The sequence below is a fragment of the Andrographis paniculata genome, unplaced genomic scaffold, assembly GCF_009805555.1.
Source record: "Andrographis paniculata isolate CXL003 unplaced genomic scaffold, ASM980555v1 Contig50END, whole genome shotgun sequence".
NCBI classification, from domain to species: Eukaryota; Viridiplantae; Streptophyta; class Magnoliopsida; order Lamiales; family Acanthaceae; genus Andrographis; species Andrographis paniculata.
The window spans coordinates 1,555,854-1,572,782 of NW_026137585.1; the positions used below are offsets into that span (position 1 = coordinate 1,555,854).

Below are 16,929 nucleotides of genomic sequence, written 5' to 3' on the forward strand. Positions count from 1 at the left end.
TACCCTGGACTTTGATCTAAAGCTCCAAAATGCAATGAATTGTCAAAAGCAATGGCTTTCACTAAAATTTACAATTTTTAGCACGCAAAACAGTTCCACACCCCTATGGTCTCCACCCAGTAGCAATGTTCTGCTGGGGTTATAAGAAAAAACCTCAACAGAAGAAAAACTTGTCTGGGTAATGTGTTTTCCAAACTGATTGGTGGTGAGGTGTCATGGTGTCATTGATTTCCAGGTCTGCTCATCATTTTGCTGCACAAAATATAGCTTTGTGATGGGGTCATGCGTTTTTAAAGGTAAAGACTGGTAAGTTGGTGCCCTGTGTTTTCACTTTTTTCTTTTTAAATGATCCTTACATATTCTGAAATAAGTTGATTCTTTTTTTCTTTTTTCTTTTTAATGTTATTTTGGGTGTATAGAATTTCTCCTCTCCGAATTACAAAATTTATACTGAAGTTATTACCAGGAAGTACATAGGTGAGAAACCATGGATCTGAAGACCTGGTTCTTTAATTTATAAATTTTATATATCCCTAATTTTAGCGGTAAGGAGAGTTCCCTCCTTGTGGCTTGACTAGAGAGAAATATGAGCCACGATTTCCTATTGCCATTAAATCTGAATGTGATCCTTGTTCTGCTACTTTCCCATCCTTGATCACAGCAATGGTGTTCGATTTCTTTATTGTGGATAGCCGGTGAGCCACAACGATACATGTCCTACCAACCATCATCTTCTGTAGTGCTTCTTGTACCAAACTTTCTGACACACTATCCAAAGCACTAGTTGCCTCGTCAAGTAACAAGATTGCAGGGTCCTTCAAGATGGCTCGGGCCAATGCTATTCTTTGTTTCTGGCCTCCAGAGAGCTGAACTCCTCTTTCTCCACAGTAAGTTTGATATTCATCTTTCATTCCACTGTTATGAAAATATGAACATGTTTTTGTAAAGTGGACTGCAGGATTGGAAATATTTATGAAATATTTATATATTGCATACCTTATGAATTCATGTGCATTTGCAAGTTGTGCTGCTTTTCTGATCTCTGATTCCCCTGCATTATCATTCCCGTAGGCAATGTTATCGTAGATGGTTCCTGCAAAGAGGGTAGGCTCCTGGCTGACTAATGCAATGTGTGATCTCAATGTTCTCAAGTTGTAATCTCTGATGTCCCTGTCATCAATAGTTACTGAGCCGTTAATTGGATCATAGAATCTCTCGATGAGGGCAATGATTGTTGATTTTCCTGAACCACTTTGGCCAACTAATGCTAAAGTTGTTCCTGCACTGATTTTAAGATTGAGGCCCTTTAAGATGAACTGCTCAGGTCTTGATGGATAGGCAAAGACAATATTTCTTAGCTCCACCCGGCCTCTAATTCTGCTGCTCTTCCTTGCGTCTGGTTGCCACGGGTTCTCTGGGTCAATCTCACTCTGCCGATCAAGGATGGCAAAGACGGATCGAACAGCATTGCTTCCCCTGGATAAATCATTTGTCATGCTTCCAGCCTCTGCAATGGTGTATGCTGTAAATAGAAGTGCTAGGAATGCTTGGAAAAGTCTCTCAGGAGTGATCAACCCCTGTACCAGTAGCCTGCCCCCATACCAATAAGCTAAGGATGTTGAAGCTGCTGCGAGGAATTGTGAGCTAAAGAGGCCAAATCCTGCAAACCAAGATTGTCTGACACTCTCCTTTCTTGGGCCTTCTTGTGTGTCTCTGAAGAGCCCAACGATTCGTTTCTGAGATGAAAAGGCTGTTATAGTTCGGTGATTAATGACTGCTTCACTTGCAAGTTGGCTTCCCTCCTTTTGTGCTATTTGAGCTTTTGCAGACATGCTCTTCATCAGAACACTCCTTGCATAAAAGCTTCCGATGAGTAAGGGTTGACCTGCCATCATGACAAGGGCTAGCCTCCATGTTAAAACAATCCCCAGAGCGTATGCAAAGGTAGCTCCGAAAACTGCTTGAGTTAACAGTGACATGCGATCCCCAACAAGTGAACGAACTGTATTAGCCTCTGTGGATAGTCTTGCAGATATAGCAGCACTTGTGTTCTCATCTTGATCAAACCATCCTATCTCGAAAGTCATCAGTTTCTTCAGAAGCATCTCCCGGACTCTTTTAGTTAACTTTTCTCCCATGACAGCAAAGTTGTAGTGTTGGAGAATGTTGGTGAAGAAGTTGAAGAATCCGAGGCCTAAAAATATAAAAGAGAAAATCCTTGCATGAGATGGAATTGATGGTTTCTCTGTTCTGAAGTAAACTGCTATAAGTGCCCCCACACAGTAGGCATTTATTGGTTGGACTGCTCCAGAGCCTATTGCTCCTAAGCATCCGAGTAAAGCTCTTTTCCATTCTGGTCTGTTCATTTTCAGTAACCGCCATTGTGATGGAGCTGGATACGCCGGTTGCTGTGTATCTTCATCATCAGTATCATATGCCCCCTCATATTGAACAGAGTAAGGAGCTGAATAAGGTGTACTTATGGAAAGTGCAGGGCTAAATGGGTGCACGGAAGGAGTACGTGGGCTTGACATCACACTTGCTGGGCTGGGAGGAGGTATCATCATCCTATACTGATTTCTTCCCATTGGATAATTTAAGCTGGTTGTGGCAGTGTTTGCAGTTGCTGATTCTTGCAGCTCTACCATTTTGACATACTCTCCACCATGCAGCTGCATAAGCTCATTGTGCGAGCCTGATTCAACGACTTTTCCTGAGTTGAGAACCACGATCAGATTGGCCATTCTGATTGTAGAGAGTCTATGAGCAACAATAATGGATGTCCTCCCCTTGGATGCCTGGTCTATAGCCTTCTGGACAATTTGCTCAGACTCTGTATCAAGTGCACTTGTAGCTTCATCAAGTAACAGTACTCGTGGATCTCTTATCAAGGCCCTTGCTATGGCTATCCGCTGCTTTTGACCCCCTGACAATTGGACTCCAAATTGTCCAACCTGAAGATTCCACATTACACAGGTCAGTTCAATCTATATAATCTTACTTACCAATAACTTTCATGTATTGCTGTTATTAGACCTAACAATGTTCAGTAAAATTGTTTCTCAACAGAGACGTCGTTCTTACATGAGTTTCGTATGCATCTGGTAGTGTTACTATGAAGTCATGGGCGTTTGCTGCTTTGGCTGCTTTCTCTACTTCTTCCATTGATGCTCCCTCCTTACCAAATAATATATTCTCCTTAATAGATGTTGCGAAGAGGACTGGTTCTTGATTAACCAGTCCCATTTGGGATCTCAACCATTTGAGATGGAGTCTATTTATTTTATATCCATCCAATAATATTTCACCTTCTATTGGGTCATAGAATCTTTGCAGCAATGCAATCGTGGTAGATTTTCCTGAGCCACTGCCTCCGACAAGACCGACAGTTTTACCTGCTGGAACTGTAAGATCTAAGCCTTGCAGAATGGTTGTCTCCGGTCTTGAAGGGTAAGTGAAGTATACTCCTCTGAATTGAATTTCCCCTCTCACATAAGACAGAGCTTTTCCCTTTTTATCATCAGAATCTATGGCTGGTCTTCTATCGATCATCTCTGTTATTCGAATGGCTGCAGACTTTGCTTCTGTGATTGCAGTGAGATTTGGAAGGGCAGTCAGAATATTTCTGCAATGACGAAAACAGAGTTACAGATAGAGACTGATATCAGCCAGTTAAGTCGAGAAGATTGTATAGAACGATGAACTCACAATCCTCCCATGAGCACATTGAATCCTGCTACGAATACGTCTCCGCCCTTTTCGCCTTTTTGGCTGACGAGAAGTGAGCCTATCCATGCCTGAAACCCCCAGCTAATGTAGATGACTCCCATGCTTCCCATCATCAAACCTCTTGCCATGCCTTGCTTAATTCCTAGCTCCATTGTATTTTGCAGTGCATTGCTGAAGTTCTCAAGGGTTCGATTCTCTGCAACGTAGGAGTATACCGTCCTGATGGAAGAAATTGCTTGCTCTGCGATGCCTCCTGCGACTGCATATGATGCTATTGTTTTTATTGCCACGTCCATCATCATCTTACCAAATCCAAGTCCCGGGATGATGAACATCAAGGTGAATGGTATGGCAGCCAAAGTGAGCTTCCATGACAGTATGAACGCAAACGCCAGGCAGAAAAAGAAGGACGACAGGTAGGCAACACAATCAGGTATCTGCAATCAACATCGTTACATGCTCATCTTATATATGGCTGAGAAAATGATTTGTTTTGGAAGTTCACATTAATTTTTTTTCTTGCCATGGCAGGGATTTAATCTTTGCTGCACTAAGATTAATTTTACATGACAGTATATTAGTACCTTCTCTCCTATGGTAACTTGGATTGTGTTGGAGTCGGACGAGACCGTGGAAATAACTTGAAATGTAATAGATGAATCTGCCTCTTGTGAATCGAAGAAACCGACTTCTTGTTTCAGAACGGACTTCAGGTACTCTAATCTCATACGAGAAGTCTGTCTTTCTGCTGTTCTTGCCCAACATAATCCTTCTGTGAAAATGCATCATGCAAAATTAGTTCTTGGAATCCCACAAAAGAAAACACGATCATTTCGTAGCGTACTCTAGGAACATAACCTACCAATAAAAGCTGATAATCCCACCCCAATTGCAACATAGAGTAGCCTGAGTGCATACTGTAACATGAAAGGAGAAATTTTATTAGCATTGCAATGTTTACATCTAGAATTGCATCAAATTCACTACTCGGAAATTAGTACGAATAGTTGCATAGAAATTGTATCATTCATTACCTTGTCAACCAAACTAGTAGTGATTCTGGTGTTTAGTTTCCCGTAGTCATTGATCACTGAACTTAGAACATACATCGTTAGAGGGATCTGCAGTCCATCTCCCATGCTGCCCAAAGTCCCACACAACATCAGTAGCTTGTCCTTTCCATCTGCATATCGAAAAATCCCATTTTGTTTCCCCATCCTGCTGTCGCCTCTGAAAATCGTATATCCAGTCGACCAATTATAGAAAAGTAGAGTATGAGAAACTATAAGGCTACCATTGATTTGTAGCTGCTGTATTTTGTATCTATAGAATTTTTTGATTCTGTTTGATTACGTCTGCAGGCCTGCCGGCTTTTGTCCTCATGTCTGTTTCTTCTTCTTCTTATTTTTTTAATGAATTATTCAACTTTCCTCTCTTTCTCTTATTTTATCATAGGTTTCAAAAACATACATGTTGTGCAACGATCCATGTCTATTGAACTGGTCCGAAACCTTTCTTTCAATGATGCAATTTATGCCCCTTCGAAAAGCTCGGTTTTGTTGCTTCCTGGATCATCTTGAAGGTAAAAACCAATGTAAGATATGTGATTCAGCACTTTGACTCATTCCTTTGGAATCTTTCTGGGGCCAAACTTAGTTTTCATGTTTGAAATCTTCTATGTCACTGTGTAACTCTTTTATATTCACTATGCTTCATTATTATCCGAATCTATATATATATATATATATATATTCCCATTTGTCTTGTGTGCTCTGTTTTCAATCTCTCACTACTGAGTCCGATCCCGGTGCACTTGTGTTGTCGGCTTTTTCAGCAGTTTGCGAGATGTCTTATATCGAAGAGCAGCAGTTGAATGATCCACCTGTTTGATCTATGATATACCTGTCTACATCAGTTTTATATATCGTAACGGCAACGGACAGGTACGGCTTTTAGTTCAATCGTCTATTTGTTTTATGCCAATTATGTTTTTTCTTCTTGCATAGTTATCGACTTGTTGCTTTATCGCCTAGCGGAAGAGTTAACTCTACGAGCATTGTTCGAAGATTATATAACATCATACTAAAATTAATGAGGTAATTAATGATGTATTTCTTCATTAAACTTAAACTTTTAAGGGAAATACGACTACAAACATCATAATAAAATTTGGATAGTAACTTATTAGTAACAGGTGTTTATTTCTTGTTTGATGATTTTTGTGGAATTACCTAATTAAGGATAGATTGAAGACTCAATCAAAGGAGAAATTGCATGGCATGAAAAACTAAGTTAAAAGTATAGTTTGATGTAGATACTTATTATATGTTGATAATATGCCTACCCTTGTCAAACTGGTGTTCAGTAAAACTGAATGGTTAATGAACAAAATTTATAATTTTGTTTGGTAATTCAATAAAATTGAATAATCAAATAACAGTATTTATAATTCTATTTTTACCTACGTCTGCTAATACAAGGGTGGCTATAACTACAAGGAAGTTTTGGGTTGAACAAGGATTATGTGATTTTAGGAGGTGTGTGTTCAATCCAATTCCCAATATTAGTAATACTAATAGTAGATTTGGACCTTATGTTAGAAAGTAGTGTAATTTAAAGTTAATATCTCAATCATTGGATTAGGCACATAATCAATAATTGAGGTTTAACATGTTTGATAATATATGGAATTATTCCGTGTTTACTTTCAATTTTAGTAACACTTCTATACTTAATAAAAATGTACTAAACATATTATTTATTTTAAAAAATTAATATATTAATAAGAAATATTAGTATATTTTATGATGTAATATCAGTAGTTATTGAATAGAAATGAATTGAAAAGAATATGACGCCGGCCGTTAATAGAGATTAAATGAATTTAATATATTACATATTTTTTTTTTTAGATTTCGGATGTCTACTGAAACAGAATCCTCGTTAGTAATAGATTCTAAATGATCTTTAGATTGATCAGAAGATCCTTTCTGTTGGTGGCTAGATTCAATTATTTTGAACGAAATTAGATCTTGTAAACTCACAATACATTTTGCATTTTTCTAAAAAAAATAATAATTCTTATTTACCAAGGATCTAATCGAATATAATTGTCATTTTTTCTGTCCAGTAAAAAATGATCTAAAAAATTATTTGTAAGGTCATGAGTTCAAATACGAGCCCAAGTTTAATCAATCATACTAACAATTCGCCTAATGTGATTTTCTTGCCGGTTCCTCATACCAAGAGTTTTCACATTAAGAAAAAAATAAATCAAACTCTCATTCCCGATCTGCATGGCTTGCGAGCTGAATTCTGATTGGTACACGGATTGTTTTACATATTACTATATCAATATTCCTTCTATATTTAACATAAAAATAATCTCAAACTAAATAAAAACACTAGTATTATCAAACATGACGATATATATATATGGTGGGGTGAGGTCAGAAAGAGCGGGCGACGAGAATGGCCTGGCGGCAGCGCGCCTGAGCCTGGCGGAGGCGGTCGGCGGCGGTGTCATCTTTGACGGCGGCTCTGAGCATGGCGAGATCCATTTCCATGAGCTTCAGCACCCTCCCCAGCTCCACTACCATCCTTCCCTCCACCTCCCCTTCCTCCATCAGCACCTCCGCCTCCTCCCTCGCCCTCTCCGCCACTATCTCGCCGGCCTTAGCCAGCAGCGCCGCCGACCCGAACTCGCCGCCCTCCATCAGCCCCGCCAGCTTCCCCAGAAAATCCATTATCACGTATCCCTTTGGCTTCTCCAGAGGGATTGGCTTCGTCCGCTTCCACCCGATCTCCAGGTTCCGCGGCTCCGGCAAGTCCCGCCGCCGCCGCCGCCGCTCGCGGATGATCTCCGATGGCCGGCGCTTCTCGATTGGGAATTTGTCGGCGCTCGTCGTCGTCTCCGAGGGTGGGGTGGGGAACTCCGGGGGTTCCGGCTGCGCGTGGGGGTGTGAGGAGGCGCGTGGGGGTGGGCGGAATGGGCGGGGGATTGATGGGAGGGATTGGAGAAAGGAAGCGGTCGCCATAAGTGTGATATTTTGATTTTGTGCACTCGAAATGGATAAGGAAATAAGCAGTTGCTGTTGCTGTGTGTTTTTATCATGGGTTCTTTTTATTGAAAATGTAAAAAAAAAAAAAATACTATTTCAATTTTTTTACTTTTTCCAAATGTTAATTTAAATAAAAAAAAATTATGTGCGCTCTTTTAGGTTTTTTTTTCTTTTTTTTTTTCCTTATATTTAATTCTTGATACTTTGAATTGGAATATAAAAAATATAAATTTTCTTTTATCTGGATGTGTTTAGAGCGGGTAAAATAAGCACGATCTGAATTAATCATTTCCTTTCTACCAAAATTGTACAAAGAGAGAGAGAGGCGCTCATGACATTGCCATCCTTGCTACACAAATACAAAAACAAATACAATACAATACCACATCAATCTAGAATCACCATAATAAACCTCAACCACACTTTACAATGCTACAAAATTGCAACTAAAAACTCCCTCCCTCTCTCTCTCTCTCTCTCTCTCTCTATATATATATATATATAAACACCTTGAATACAAAAAGAATTGCAGAGATGAACTTGGAGAAAAACTGTTACCTGTGTTTGTTGTCTGTTGTTTACTTCAAAATCTCACTTTTCAGCTGTTCCAACAATTTCTTCATGCCGTCGAGCTTCTCATTCAACTCTTTCACATTGTTGAGGTATTTCCGGGATGATGAATCTGATTCTGATTCTGATTCCGATTTACAATTGCTCAATTCTGCAAGAGCAGCACACCTTTTCTGTGATTCGACAATGGCTGCCTCTAGAGAAGCCACTGTTGATTCTGTGCCAGAGTTCCAACTTCGTCTGTCCGCATTGCCGGATGGCAAGTGGCTCAGAGAGCTGGCACTGCTGCCCCTGCTTAGCTTTTCCGGGGTGAAAATCCGGTCAATGCCTTCGCTTCCTGCATATTAAGAGAACACAATAATCAAGAAAGTCGTGTAGAATGTCAAGAAATGTAGAGGTTACCGGGGGAGCTAAAATAATACTCCCTCTGTTATCCAAATCTATGTTTATTTTTGTTTTTTTAAGATGCAATACATTTTCTTAAAAAAAGGTCATACTATTTCTTTCATATTTTTTACTATAAAAGGCAAAAGATATACACCCACATGCATACATCTGGATAACAAAGAGAGTAATAGAATATTATGTTAAGTTTAAAACTTATGCTCTATTTACATTCACATTTCTAAAAGATTAGGCACTATTCATCTAACAAAAGATTATTATTATTTTTTTTTGTAAAAAAGGAAATAGCATCAAATAATTATTTATCTCAGAAAACATCATACTGGATTAAATATCCAACTTTTTTGATATTTTCAAAATCATCCAAAACGCTTAAATAAAGAAAGCCTTAAATCATTAGAGTGGCGCACGATTATTTTGAAGATGGTTGTTAAATAAATTGAATTGAGATTACCTAAGTTGCTCAGTTGGTGGATTGCTGCTGAGCCGACAGAGCTCTCTAATTTGAGGATCCGCAAGACTCCAGCAGTTATTCTGCCGAGAGATTCGACCTCAGCCTTGCACAAATAAGCCAGATATTGTAGCTCATCCTTCTTTACTACAGCCTCAATCTATCAAAGTAAAATTAGCATATGTAGTGATTCCAAGCGAAGGCGGGACAACAAAATCAGTCATTATAAAATCACTAAAATGCAACTCGGTTTACCGGCTCAGTCACTGAAAACTTGAGATTTTCAACAACCCACTTGGCCATTGCATCACTACCATCGTCTTCATCAGAAGCTACAATGTCAACTGCCATGTTGACACCTTGATGCTTGCCAACAGATTGCTTTTCGCTTTTGGAACCATTTGGTGAGATCTCTTTCTCTGAAATGCCATTCGATAGCATTACCTGGGGCGAGGTCGGCTTTAAGATTTGTAATCCATCCAAGCCAACCTGCAACCATTTGATAGATTGATTTCAGAGATAATCAACATTGCAAAATAGTAATGGTGAATGTGTAAGTGATTTATTAAGAATGATAGAACTCATTTTCAAGGCCTAGTTTTGGTCACATACTACTTATGAAAAATTTCCCCTCAAAACTATCAAATTAAACACTTATTTTTTATTTAGTAAATTACACAGAAATCAATTTTTCATTTGAAGCATAACATCACAACCTACTTTTATCCCACCAAACACTATTTGATTTGAACTTTCTTTACAATTCCCAAACCCCAAATACAAATTCAAACTTCAAGGAATCACACCCACAAAGTGTTTTTTCATTCGACTCCATTACTAAACAAATTCCATATTTGTCAATGACCAAGAATGACATGAATTGATGAAAAAGATACCATGTAAAATGTAGAAAAATCTCTGACACCAGCCAAGTAAACGTGAAAAGGTGAAATCTTAAGTTAATAGGGAAGAAGAATGGTTCATAAGCATCTTCATGCCAAACAACTTTTTTTGTAAAGTTAAATTGAACTTAAAAAGGCCAATGCTGATATAAGGAATGAGAGCAAGTCCTTACAGTAATCAAGTCAATAGAATGCTTCTGTTTTTCACTGGTTTGATTATTGTCGGCTGTTGCAAGCTTTGGGCTGCTTTTCGCTTTGACATGTATGCTCCGGAATGTCGTGTGCCAGCTCCTCTCTTCTCTATGACATTCTTCTGAATCAAGGAAACTACCTGGCATATTCTGAGCATCTTCAAGAGCAAATAACCAATCTTTTAATTCAATAGACATATCCACATCATCAGGTGGCCCGACATGCAAGAGGGTGTGATCCTTTCCATCTTCTGAACTTCCATCTGGGCGGAAAAGTTAAAACAGCAAAGTCAATATATGTGAAATATCAAAGGTAAGAGGAATTGAAACGGTAGGTAAACAAGCAGTAGTTCATACTCTCTCGAATCCCATCCATAATTTGTGGAGAGGTTTTGAAAAGCTTCCATAATGGTCCCTTAGATAATTGCTCTAATCCTTTAGTAAGATCCTCTCCCGGCCCACCATCAGGACCAAGAATCCCGAACCTATGAAGCAATGATTCAGTATAATTCATTCCCCCACCAAGGCGGACACCAGAAATACAAGCCGACACATTTAAACTATGGCACTCAATATCTTGTGCACTATATGGAATTACATGGACGGTGGACACATCTATGAATGGTGTCACAGAAGAATTATGGTTTGATCCATTTGTCCTGCTATTATGTATCCAAAACACAGGTCTTAATTGACCATATTCTCTTTGATCAACATTACTACTTCTCAGAACATTTGAGTCGGAATCATTCTCATGGTTGAAGTCATTCACGGTATCAGTGCAGTCCACCTCAACTCTCTCCCACCGGACAGAAGATGATATTGCAAGCGCACCACCCAAAGTTCTATGGCTGACTTGGACAGATAAACCATCGCCCATAAAACGAACTAGAGGTATGCCCTTGGTATCAGAAGAAGAAGATTCCAAAAATTTTAGTTGCAGATCCTTCACAGCTAGAGTTGCAGCAGTATCACCAGGAGCCTTTTCCATAATATTTCCACCTAAAGCCTCATCATTTATTTCCTTTTTGTTTTTCCCCACTACAGCTATCTGTTCACTGACCCTGCCGAAATACGCAAAGACATCTAGAACAAAGAATAGTTGCTCCACAGAACTATTAGAAACATATTGTTGGAAAGAAATCCCAAATCTAACAACACCTCCAGGAGGTGGGACATTTGTTAGAGGGCTACCGTCCGCAGTCACCATTGCTACCTCGAGGCATAGATCTTTCATCTCAACACATCTCCATAAGTCCTCACAAGAACTGTTGCTCCTAGTTGTTTTATGGCCAGTTTCTAGTGACAAACTAATTAAAGAAGCTCCAGTGGCTAATTTCTTCTGGCTGGCATCAATTGGTTGGGATTCCCAGAGACAGAAGCATGCAGGATCCTTCTCTAGGTTCAGTAACTTTAATATCAGGGAAGGTGACTCCGAAAATATCAAATCTTCTATATGAAGCCTTGCCCCAGTAAAGGAACTCTGAAATGGCATATTGCAATCATTGGACAAGCATTCTTGTGTTCCTATCTTAAGTGGTACTGTAACATCCAAACCTTTAAGATTAAAAGAAAGGGAATTGATTGAGAAATCTGGCAGTACATCAGAAGAACTAACAACAATTCCATCAGCCAAAAAGGATGATATCCTCAAACAGGATTCTTCCTGAAGATGAATCTGAAATCCAAAAGAAGATACATGGGCATTAGCAGTGAGAAGATTCTTCAGACAGAATATATATATGGATATATATAGAAACTTAATGTGGAATACCAACCATCAGGGGCTGACAATCAATAACAGTTTTGGTTGCGAATGTTGGGGGGTTTGGGGACGGCAATAACTGGAGAGAATGGAGACCGATCAGGGGCACATGACAATTTACTCGCCACTTATGATCCCCCAAAGGATATATTGGAGGACAGAAGTCCTTGGCTGTACGATCAACAAAACACATATTGATGAATAAATAAAAGAAACATACATTGAGAAAATCCGTACAGGAAGCATATATAAAACCTATGCAGTAACATCATACCAAAGTCCGGGTCATGTAACTCTACTGAAGCATCTTGCATTGAAGGCTGTACTAAGGTACATGGAGGACGTGAAAACGTATCCCTGCATTATATTTCATTAGATCAGGAAAAATATACATTAATCCAATGGACATTGAAAAGCAAGAACATTATCCAAATGTTGTTCCAATAAAATTATATTTCAGACGACTACTCAAACCCCCAGATATAGCTCAGAAGGGTAGATCCTTTTGATAAAATATTATATCAAATGAAATCTCAAAACACTAAATTTGAGTTGCAAGTAGAAGCTCTGATAGAATGCCCTTAATACAAATGCTTTCCAAAGCAAATGATCTTATCTTAAAGTTTAACCTAAAACTAAGTATCAAAAGCTCAAATGAGGGCTTCAGAAATTGATTGTAGAGAGTATAACACCAAGAGAGCCAGCTATTTGCAATTTGTCAGGACCCTGCCATCCATATTCTTTAGCAATGCTTATCATGACACTTGTTTCTTAACTTGTACCTAGTTTCTAACCCAGTATCCCATGCTTGTTTGGAGCACAAAATTTATTTAAGTCCATGAGATGATCACACTAAATGGTTGTTGCACCAAACCGGTAATGCAACTATTATCAACTCACCTCAAGAAAAACCCACCAACCATAACCTGGGTCAAGTACTTTGCAGTTGCTCCATCGGAAACACTTGCCTGAATCAATTGTAGAAACCTCAGTCTTTCACCAAGCAGGAAAAAACCTCAACACAGGCATATGCATTCACTTGGCTCAAGGAATTTTGCATGCATTGAAATGTGATTTTTCTTTAAATCAAACATAACTAACCCGAGAGAAGGATAGTGATTGCATCAGAAGTTCTAGCTGGAATTCTGCAAGCCATATAAGATTGTTAGAACGAGATTTAGAAAAGAAAAGGACTACTTGTGATTTTAAACAAAATAAAGCAACACTTGCATGGGAAAATACAAGTACAATCCATTCAAACTGATCAATTTGGAAGGAGAGAGAAAAAAAGAAAAATAGGCATAGGCTCTCTGGATGAAAAACTTACCAGAATCCCTTATACAGAGAAATATATGGTCCACAATTATAGAGACTAAAGAACGACCAGCTGCTTCTACAGACCGCTGTCAAGAAAGAGGCAAAACAGTTGATACCTATTGAAACACTCATTGGTGGAGTGCAAATTGTTATCAAGTTGAAGAAAATATACTCAACACAAGAAGTTGAAGAAATCATACATTCTGTGCAAGTGGATTCACATCGCCTCTATTTAAACAAACGTACACTCCAGTAAAGAAACGGAGAAGAGCTCGTAAACCTACCAATATGAGGTGTTATGTTAAAAATAGAGAAACTCCAAGAAGAACCAAAAAAGGCATTAACAAAAAAATACTTGCCTGGTTCACTCAGAGCTGGGCAAACAACTTCTGAAACATGCAATTGCACTTCAAGCCCCACAGGGCTATTTAGCTCTGTCCTTTGAATAGTAATCTGTAGATGAACAACATTTCAAGTATTTGAAATGTTTCATAAGCGAAACACATGTCAAAATAATATTTCATAGAAACAAGTTCAAGTTTTCTTTTGCGCTTGGTAAAGAAATAACTATCTCCCGTAGAAGATGAATTCATTAGTATCAGTAAGTTTCTTACATAGGCTTCCCCCGATATTCCCTCAATGAATCTCTCCCCGCCAAAGAATGCTCTCTTAGCACCATCTTCATCTTTTCTATTAGATCCTTCATCAGGCTTTGAAAAGCTTGGGTCCGAGAACATATCCGGATGTGGTAAGAGATCAATAGACAAATGTTCCCACTCAAGTTTCTGTTTGTCAAAAAGTAGAAATATTGGTCAATCAATATCTGAAATGGAGAAATGGTATCCAAGAATGACTACGGAAACTACGCCCAGGAAGCCATTTCAGAAAGAACGGAGAATAGCGATGAATAAACAGCATGCTCTTCATTCATATATACCTCTATAGCAGTTCAGGAATTCATAAAGAATTGAAGGAGAACAGTAAGTACAGAAGAAAAGTTAGCTAGTTTACTCTGAACACATAAATGAACTTCTTGTCATTTGAAAAGTCCCTAGCTTCCTTGAGATTTACAACCTGCGAGAGCAGTTAGTTCAGATGGCAAAAATTGATCCTGCTACAAATAAACCAACAATTCTTAGAATGGTCTAGAGCATAACCTCCCAGTTTTCATTTGTTGTATAGAGAAGAAGGTTGCGGACAGTGATGGAAGCCATGGGTGAAGCCCTGTTGAATGGAAATAGAATAATGGAAGCACTGAAAATTCTAAAAAGGAAAAGGTGACGCTCTTCATTTTTCCAACAAAATTATAATCTAGCATTTATCAAAATGTCAATAATTTCTAGATTCTTCATCAAACCATAACCCCTCATAGATTCATCTATAGTTGTTTATAACAAATTGACTTTATCGTTCACACCTCTATATAAAAGAAACAATTCATACATTACAATAAACTACAATTCAGAAACAATTCCCAATGAGGTTTTTTGCATGCACAAAGGCTTGAATTAGAGACTTCTTAAGCAACTAGCTTCACTCAAGCCAAGTTCAGCTAGTAAAGGCCACATTTATCATTCAAGAAAACACACAAGCTAATAGCAGCTAATGGTAGGCTGTTTGTAGAAACTTACATTTATTCTTCCAGAAACAACTTTCATAAATCATTACAGATATCACTTTTCCATTGCAAAAAAAAAAAAAAAAAAAAAAATCTTCCAAGATGCCTCATGTACCCAAGTAAATGTGTTTCATAAGCGAAACAATATGGCAAAGGTAATAAAAGATTGTCCATACTCAATACCTAAAAGAAAACAGTTTTACTAAAAACTAAAAAGGATGATTAGTTGGATATTAGAATTTGCCTCACTATGGATCAAGGGTGGATCTTCATCATGAAAATCTTCGTTAAGAAGCAAAGGGCCAAAACTTACCAAGTTGCTCCTCCTTTCCTTCGACCTCTACCATGAATTTCAAGTAAGAGATTTACAGTCTGCACTTGTAATGTCATTCCATCTGCAATCTGACAAGTACAGACTGACATAAAATTTATTATGCAACTCAAATCATAATATGCTCTAAAACCAAACAACAATAGTCTCAGATTATGATAGCACAAAATTATGCAATCACGCAACAGGAAGCAGCAATGAACCTTATCAGCAAATCCATACCCACTGCCCTTCGCAGGACCGGAGGAGGGCACAGCACTGCAGGAACAAATATTTATGTTAGATTTCGAGCTATAAGAACTACCAAAAACCATTGATCAGCCTAAAGTAAGCATTCTGAGACTGTGGAAGAACCTGCTCGAACTGAGAGATGCATCTGCGTCATCATTTTCCTCCAAGACTAGGTCAAGCCTGTCAACTTGCACCACAATTGGTTCCAACTGAACATTGCTTACAGGTGGAAGCTTCATGATTAAGAGGATATTTTATGTTAGCCCAGAACCAGCACGATTCACAAATCACATAATCCAAACCTCAATACGAAATCCATGATCTAATAGATATTATAATTGTTTAAGTAAAAGGAATTGAATTACTAACTATAATCTCCAATTTCCCAACTTTGGCGGTGGTGACGTTGAGCGCCGGCGGAAGTCCTATACTTGCATGCACCGAGTCTCCATGAATATCTACCACAAAAAATGTTGCCAATTACGCAAGCCGAAACAAAAAATCCCCAAAACCTCCATTGGTAGCTACAGACGCGAGCACAATCGAACAAAATATATGATTCAGAATGCATCTTAAAGCCATATCGAAAGCACGAGAATCTACCTAAATTGGAAAGCTGAACGGTCCTTCCCTGCAATTTAAACTGATCTCTGGAGAACGATTTCAGCCAATACTTGAGGGTGTATTCTAAAGCTCGGGCCAAAATAGATTCCATCGCTGTTCGGATTCTTTTCAATCAAACGAATGCAAATTCCAAGCTTCAAGGCCGGAAATTCGGAGCGACGGCAGAGATATTAACGGCGGCGGCGTCGCCGGAGCGGCCAGAAATCACGAGATCGGGAGAGGGTCGGAGGATGGAGCTCCTCCAGGGGATGAACAATGGGGGAGGAAAGGAAAGGCAGCAAAAAATCGGCTCTCACGTGGGAGATCGGCCAGCACGTGCGGAGAATTTATGTGGGGCCTATAGGACACGTGGACGAATCATTGATGGCGGAGAAGGTATGGAGCAATGATTGTAGATTGAGTGCGATGCAGGTGATTATAACCCTGCATGGGTGTCATTGGATCTCGAGATGGCAGTGACAGATACATCGCTGGCGCCTGGCGGGAGATGTCTTCTTGCCTCTTTTTATATTACTACTTCCACCCGAATAAAGTAACGGTTGGCTTTTTTTTTTAGGCTTATTAAAATATTAGTATTATATTAATATAAAATACATTTTTTTTTAATTTTTTATTAGTAGTATGTAATATAAATATAATAATATTTATATAATATATTGTAATTTATAAAATTCTTTAAATATTTTGTATGTAATATAAAAAAGAATATAAAGATATTTATTTTAAATTTTTTA

General features: G+C 38.6%; 3 protein-coding genes across 4 annotated transcripts; all 3 read right to left on the minus strand.

Moving 5' to 3' along the window:
• Positions 1-414: 414 nt before the first annotated feature.
• On the minus strand, positions 415-4,971 carry LOC127253175 (putative multidrug resistance protein). Its single transcript, XM_051277621.1, has 7 exons — positions 4,764-4,971; positions 4,592-4,646; positions 4,314-4,501; positions 3,709-4,166; positions 3,085-3,625; positions 997-2,954; positions 415-915 (listed from the first exon to the last, which is right to left on the minus strand). The coding sequence occupies exons 1-7, from the start codon at positions 4,944-4,946 to the stop codon at positions 540-542; spliced, it is 3,759 nt and encodes a 1,252-aa protein (XP_051133578.1). The 5' UTR covers positions 4,947-4,971; the 3' UTR covers positions 415-539.
• Positions 4,972-6,986: 2,015 nt separating this feature from the next.
• LOC127253178 (protein CHLORORESPIRATORY REDUCTION 41, chloroplastic) lies at positions 6,987-7,801 on the minus strand. Its single transcript, XM_051277624.1, has one exon. It carries the CDS (start codon positions 7,764-7,766, stop codon positions 7,179-7,181), a length of 588 nt encoding a protein of 195 aa, XP_051133581.1. The 5' UTR covers positions 7,767-7,801; the 3' UTR covers positions 6,987-7,178.
• A 239-nt stretch (positions 7,802-8,040) lies between these two features.
• LOC127253177 (uncharacterized) lies at positions 8,041-16,491 on the minus strand. 2 transcript variants are annotated; one of them, XM_051277622.1, is made up of 20 exons: positions 16,175-16,491; positions 15,941-16,029; positions 15,695-15,804; positions 15,544-15,598; positions 15,323-15,411; positions 14,549-14,615; positions 14,403-14,465; positions 14,006-14,176; positions 13,751-13,844; positions 13,592-13,671; positions 13,402-13,477; positions 13,176-13,219; positions 12,975-13,042; positions 12,349-12,431; positions 12,088-12,245; positions 10,667-11,987; positions 10,292-10,572; positions 9,472-9,705; positions 9,220-9,376; positions 8,041-8,697 (listed from the first exon to the last, which is right to left on the minus strand). In XM_051277622.1, exons 1-20 carry the CDS (start codon positions 16,284-16,286, stop codon positions 8,369-8,371), a joined length of 3,681 nt encoding a protein of 1,226 aa, XP_051133579.1. In that variant the 5' UTR covers positions 16,287-16,491; the 3' UTR covers positions 8,041-8,368. The 2 variants fall into 2 exon arrangements, with proteins under 2 accessions (XP_051133579.1, XP_051133580.1); XM_051277623.1 differs by lacking the exons at positions 15,941-16,029; positions 16,175-16,491 and having other exon boundaries at positions 15,323-15,425; positions 15,695-15,779.
• Between the last annotated feature and the right edge of the window lie 438 nt (positions 16,492-16,929).

Coding starts and splice junctions, on each gene's coding strand:
- LOC127253175 (XM_051277621.1), bottom strand. CDS start 4,946: ATGGGGAAACAAAATGGGATTTTTCGATATGCAGATGGAAAGGACAAG. Junction 4,502..4,591: donor GGGATTATCAGCTTTTATTG/GTAGGTTATGTT, acceptor GCATTTTCACAG/AAGGATTATGTTGGGCAAGA. Junction 4,167..4,313: donor AAGTTACCATAGGAGAGAAG/GTACTAATATAC, acceptor TGTTGATTGCAG/ATACCTGATTGTGTTGCCTA.
- LOC127253178 (XM_051277624.1), bottom strand. CDS start 7,766: ATGGCGACCGCTTCCTTTCTCCAATCCCTCCCATCAATCCCCCGCCCA.
- LOC127253177 (XM_051277622.1), bottom strand. CDS start 16,286: ATGGAATCTATTTTGGCCCGAGCTTTAGAATACACCCTCAAGTATTGG. Junction 16,030..16,174: donor CGTTCAGCTTTCCAATTTAG/GTAGATTCTCGT, acceptor TTTTTGTGGTAG/ATATTCATGGAGACTCGGTG. Junction 12,246..12,348: donor GTTACATGACCCGGACTTTG/GTATGATGTTAC, acceptor TTGATCGTACAG/CCAAGGACTTCTGTCCTCCA.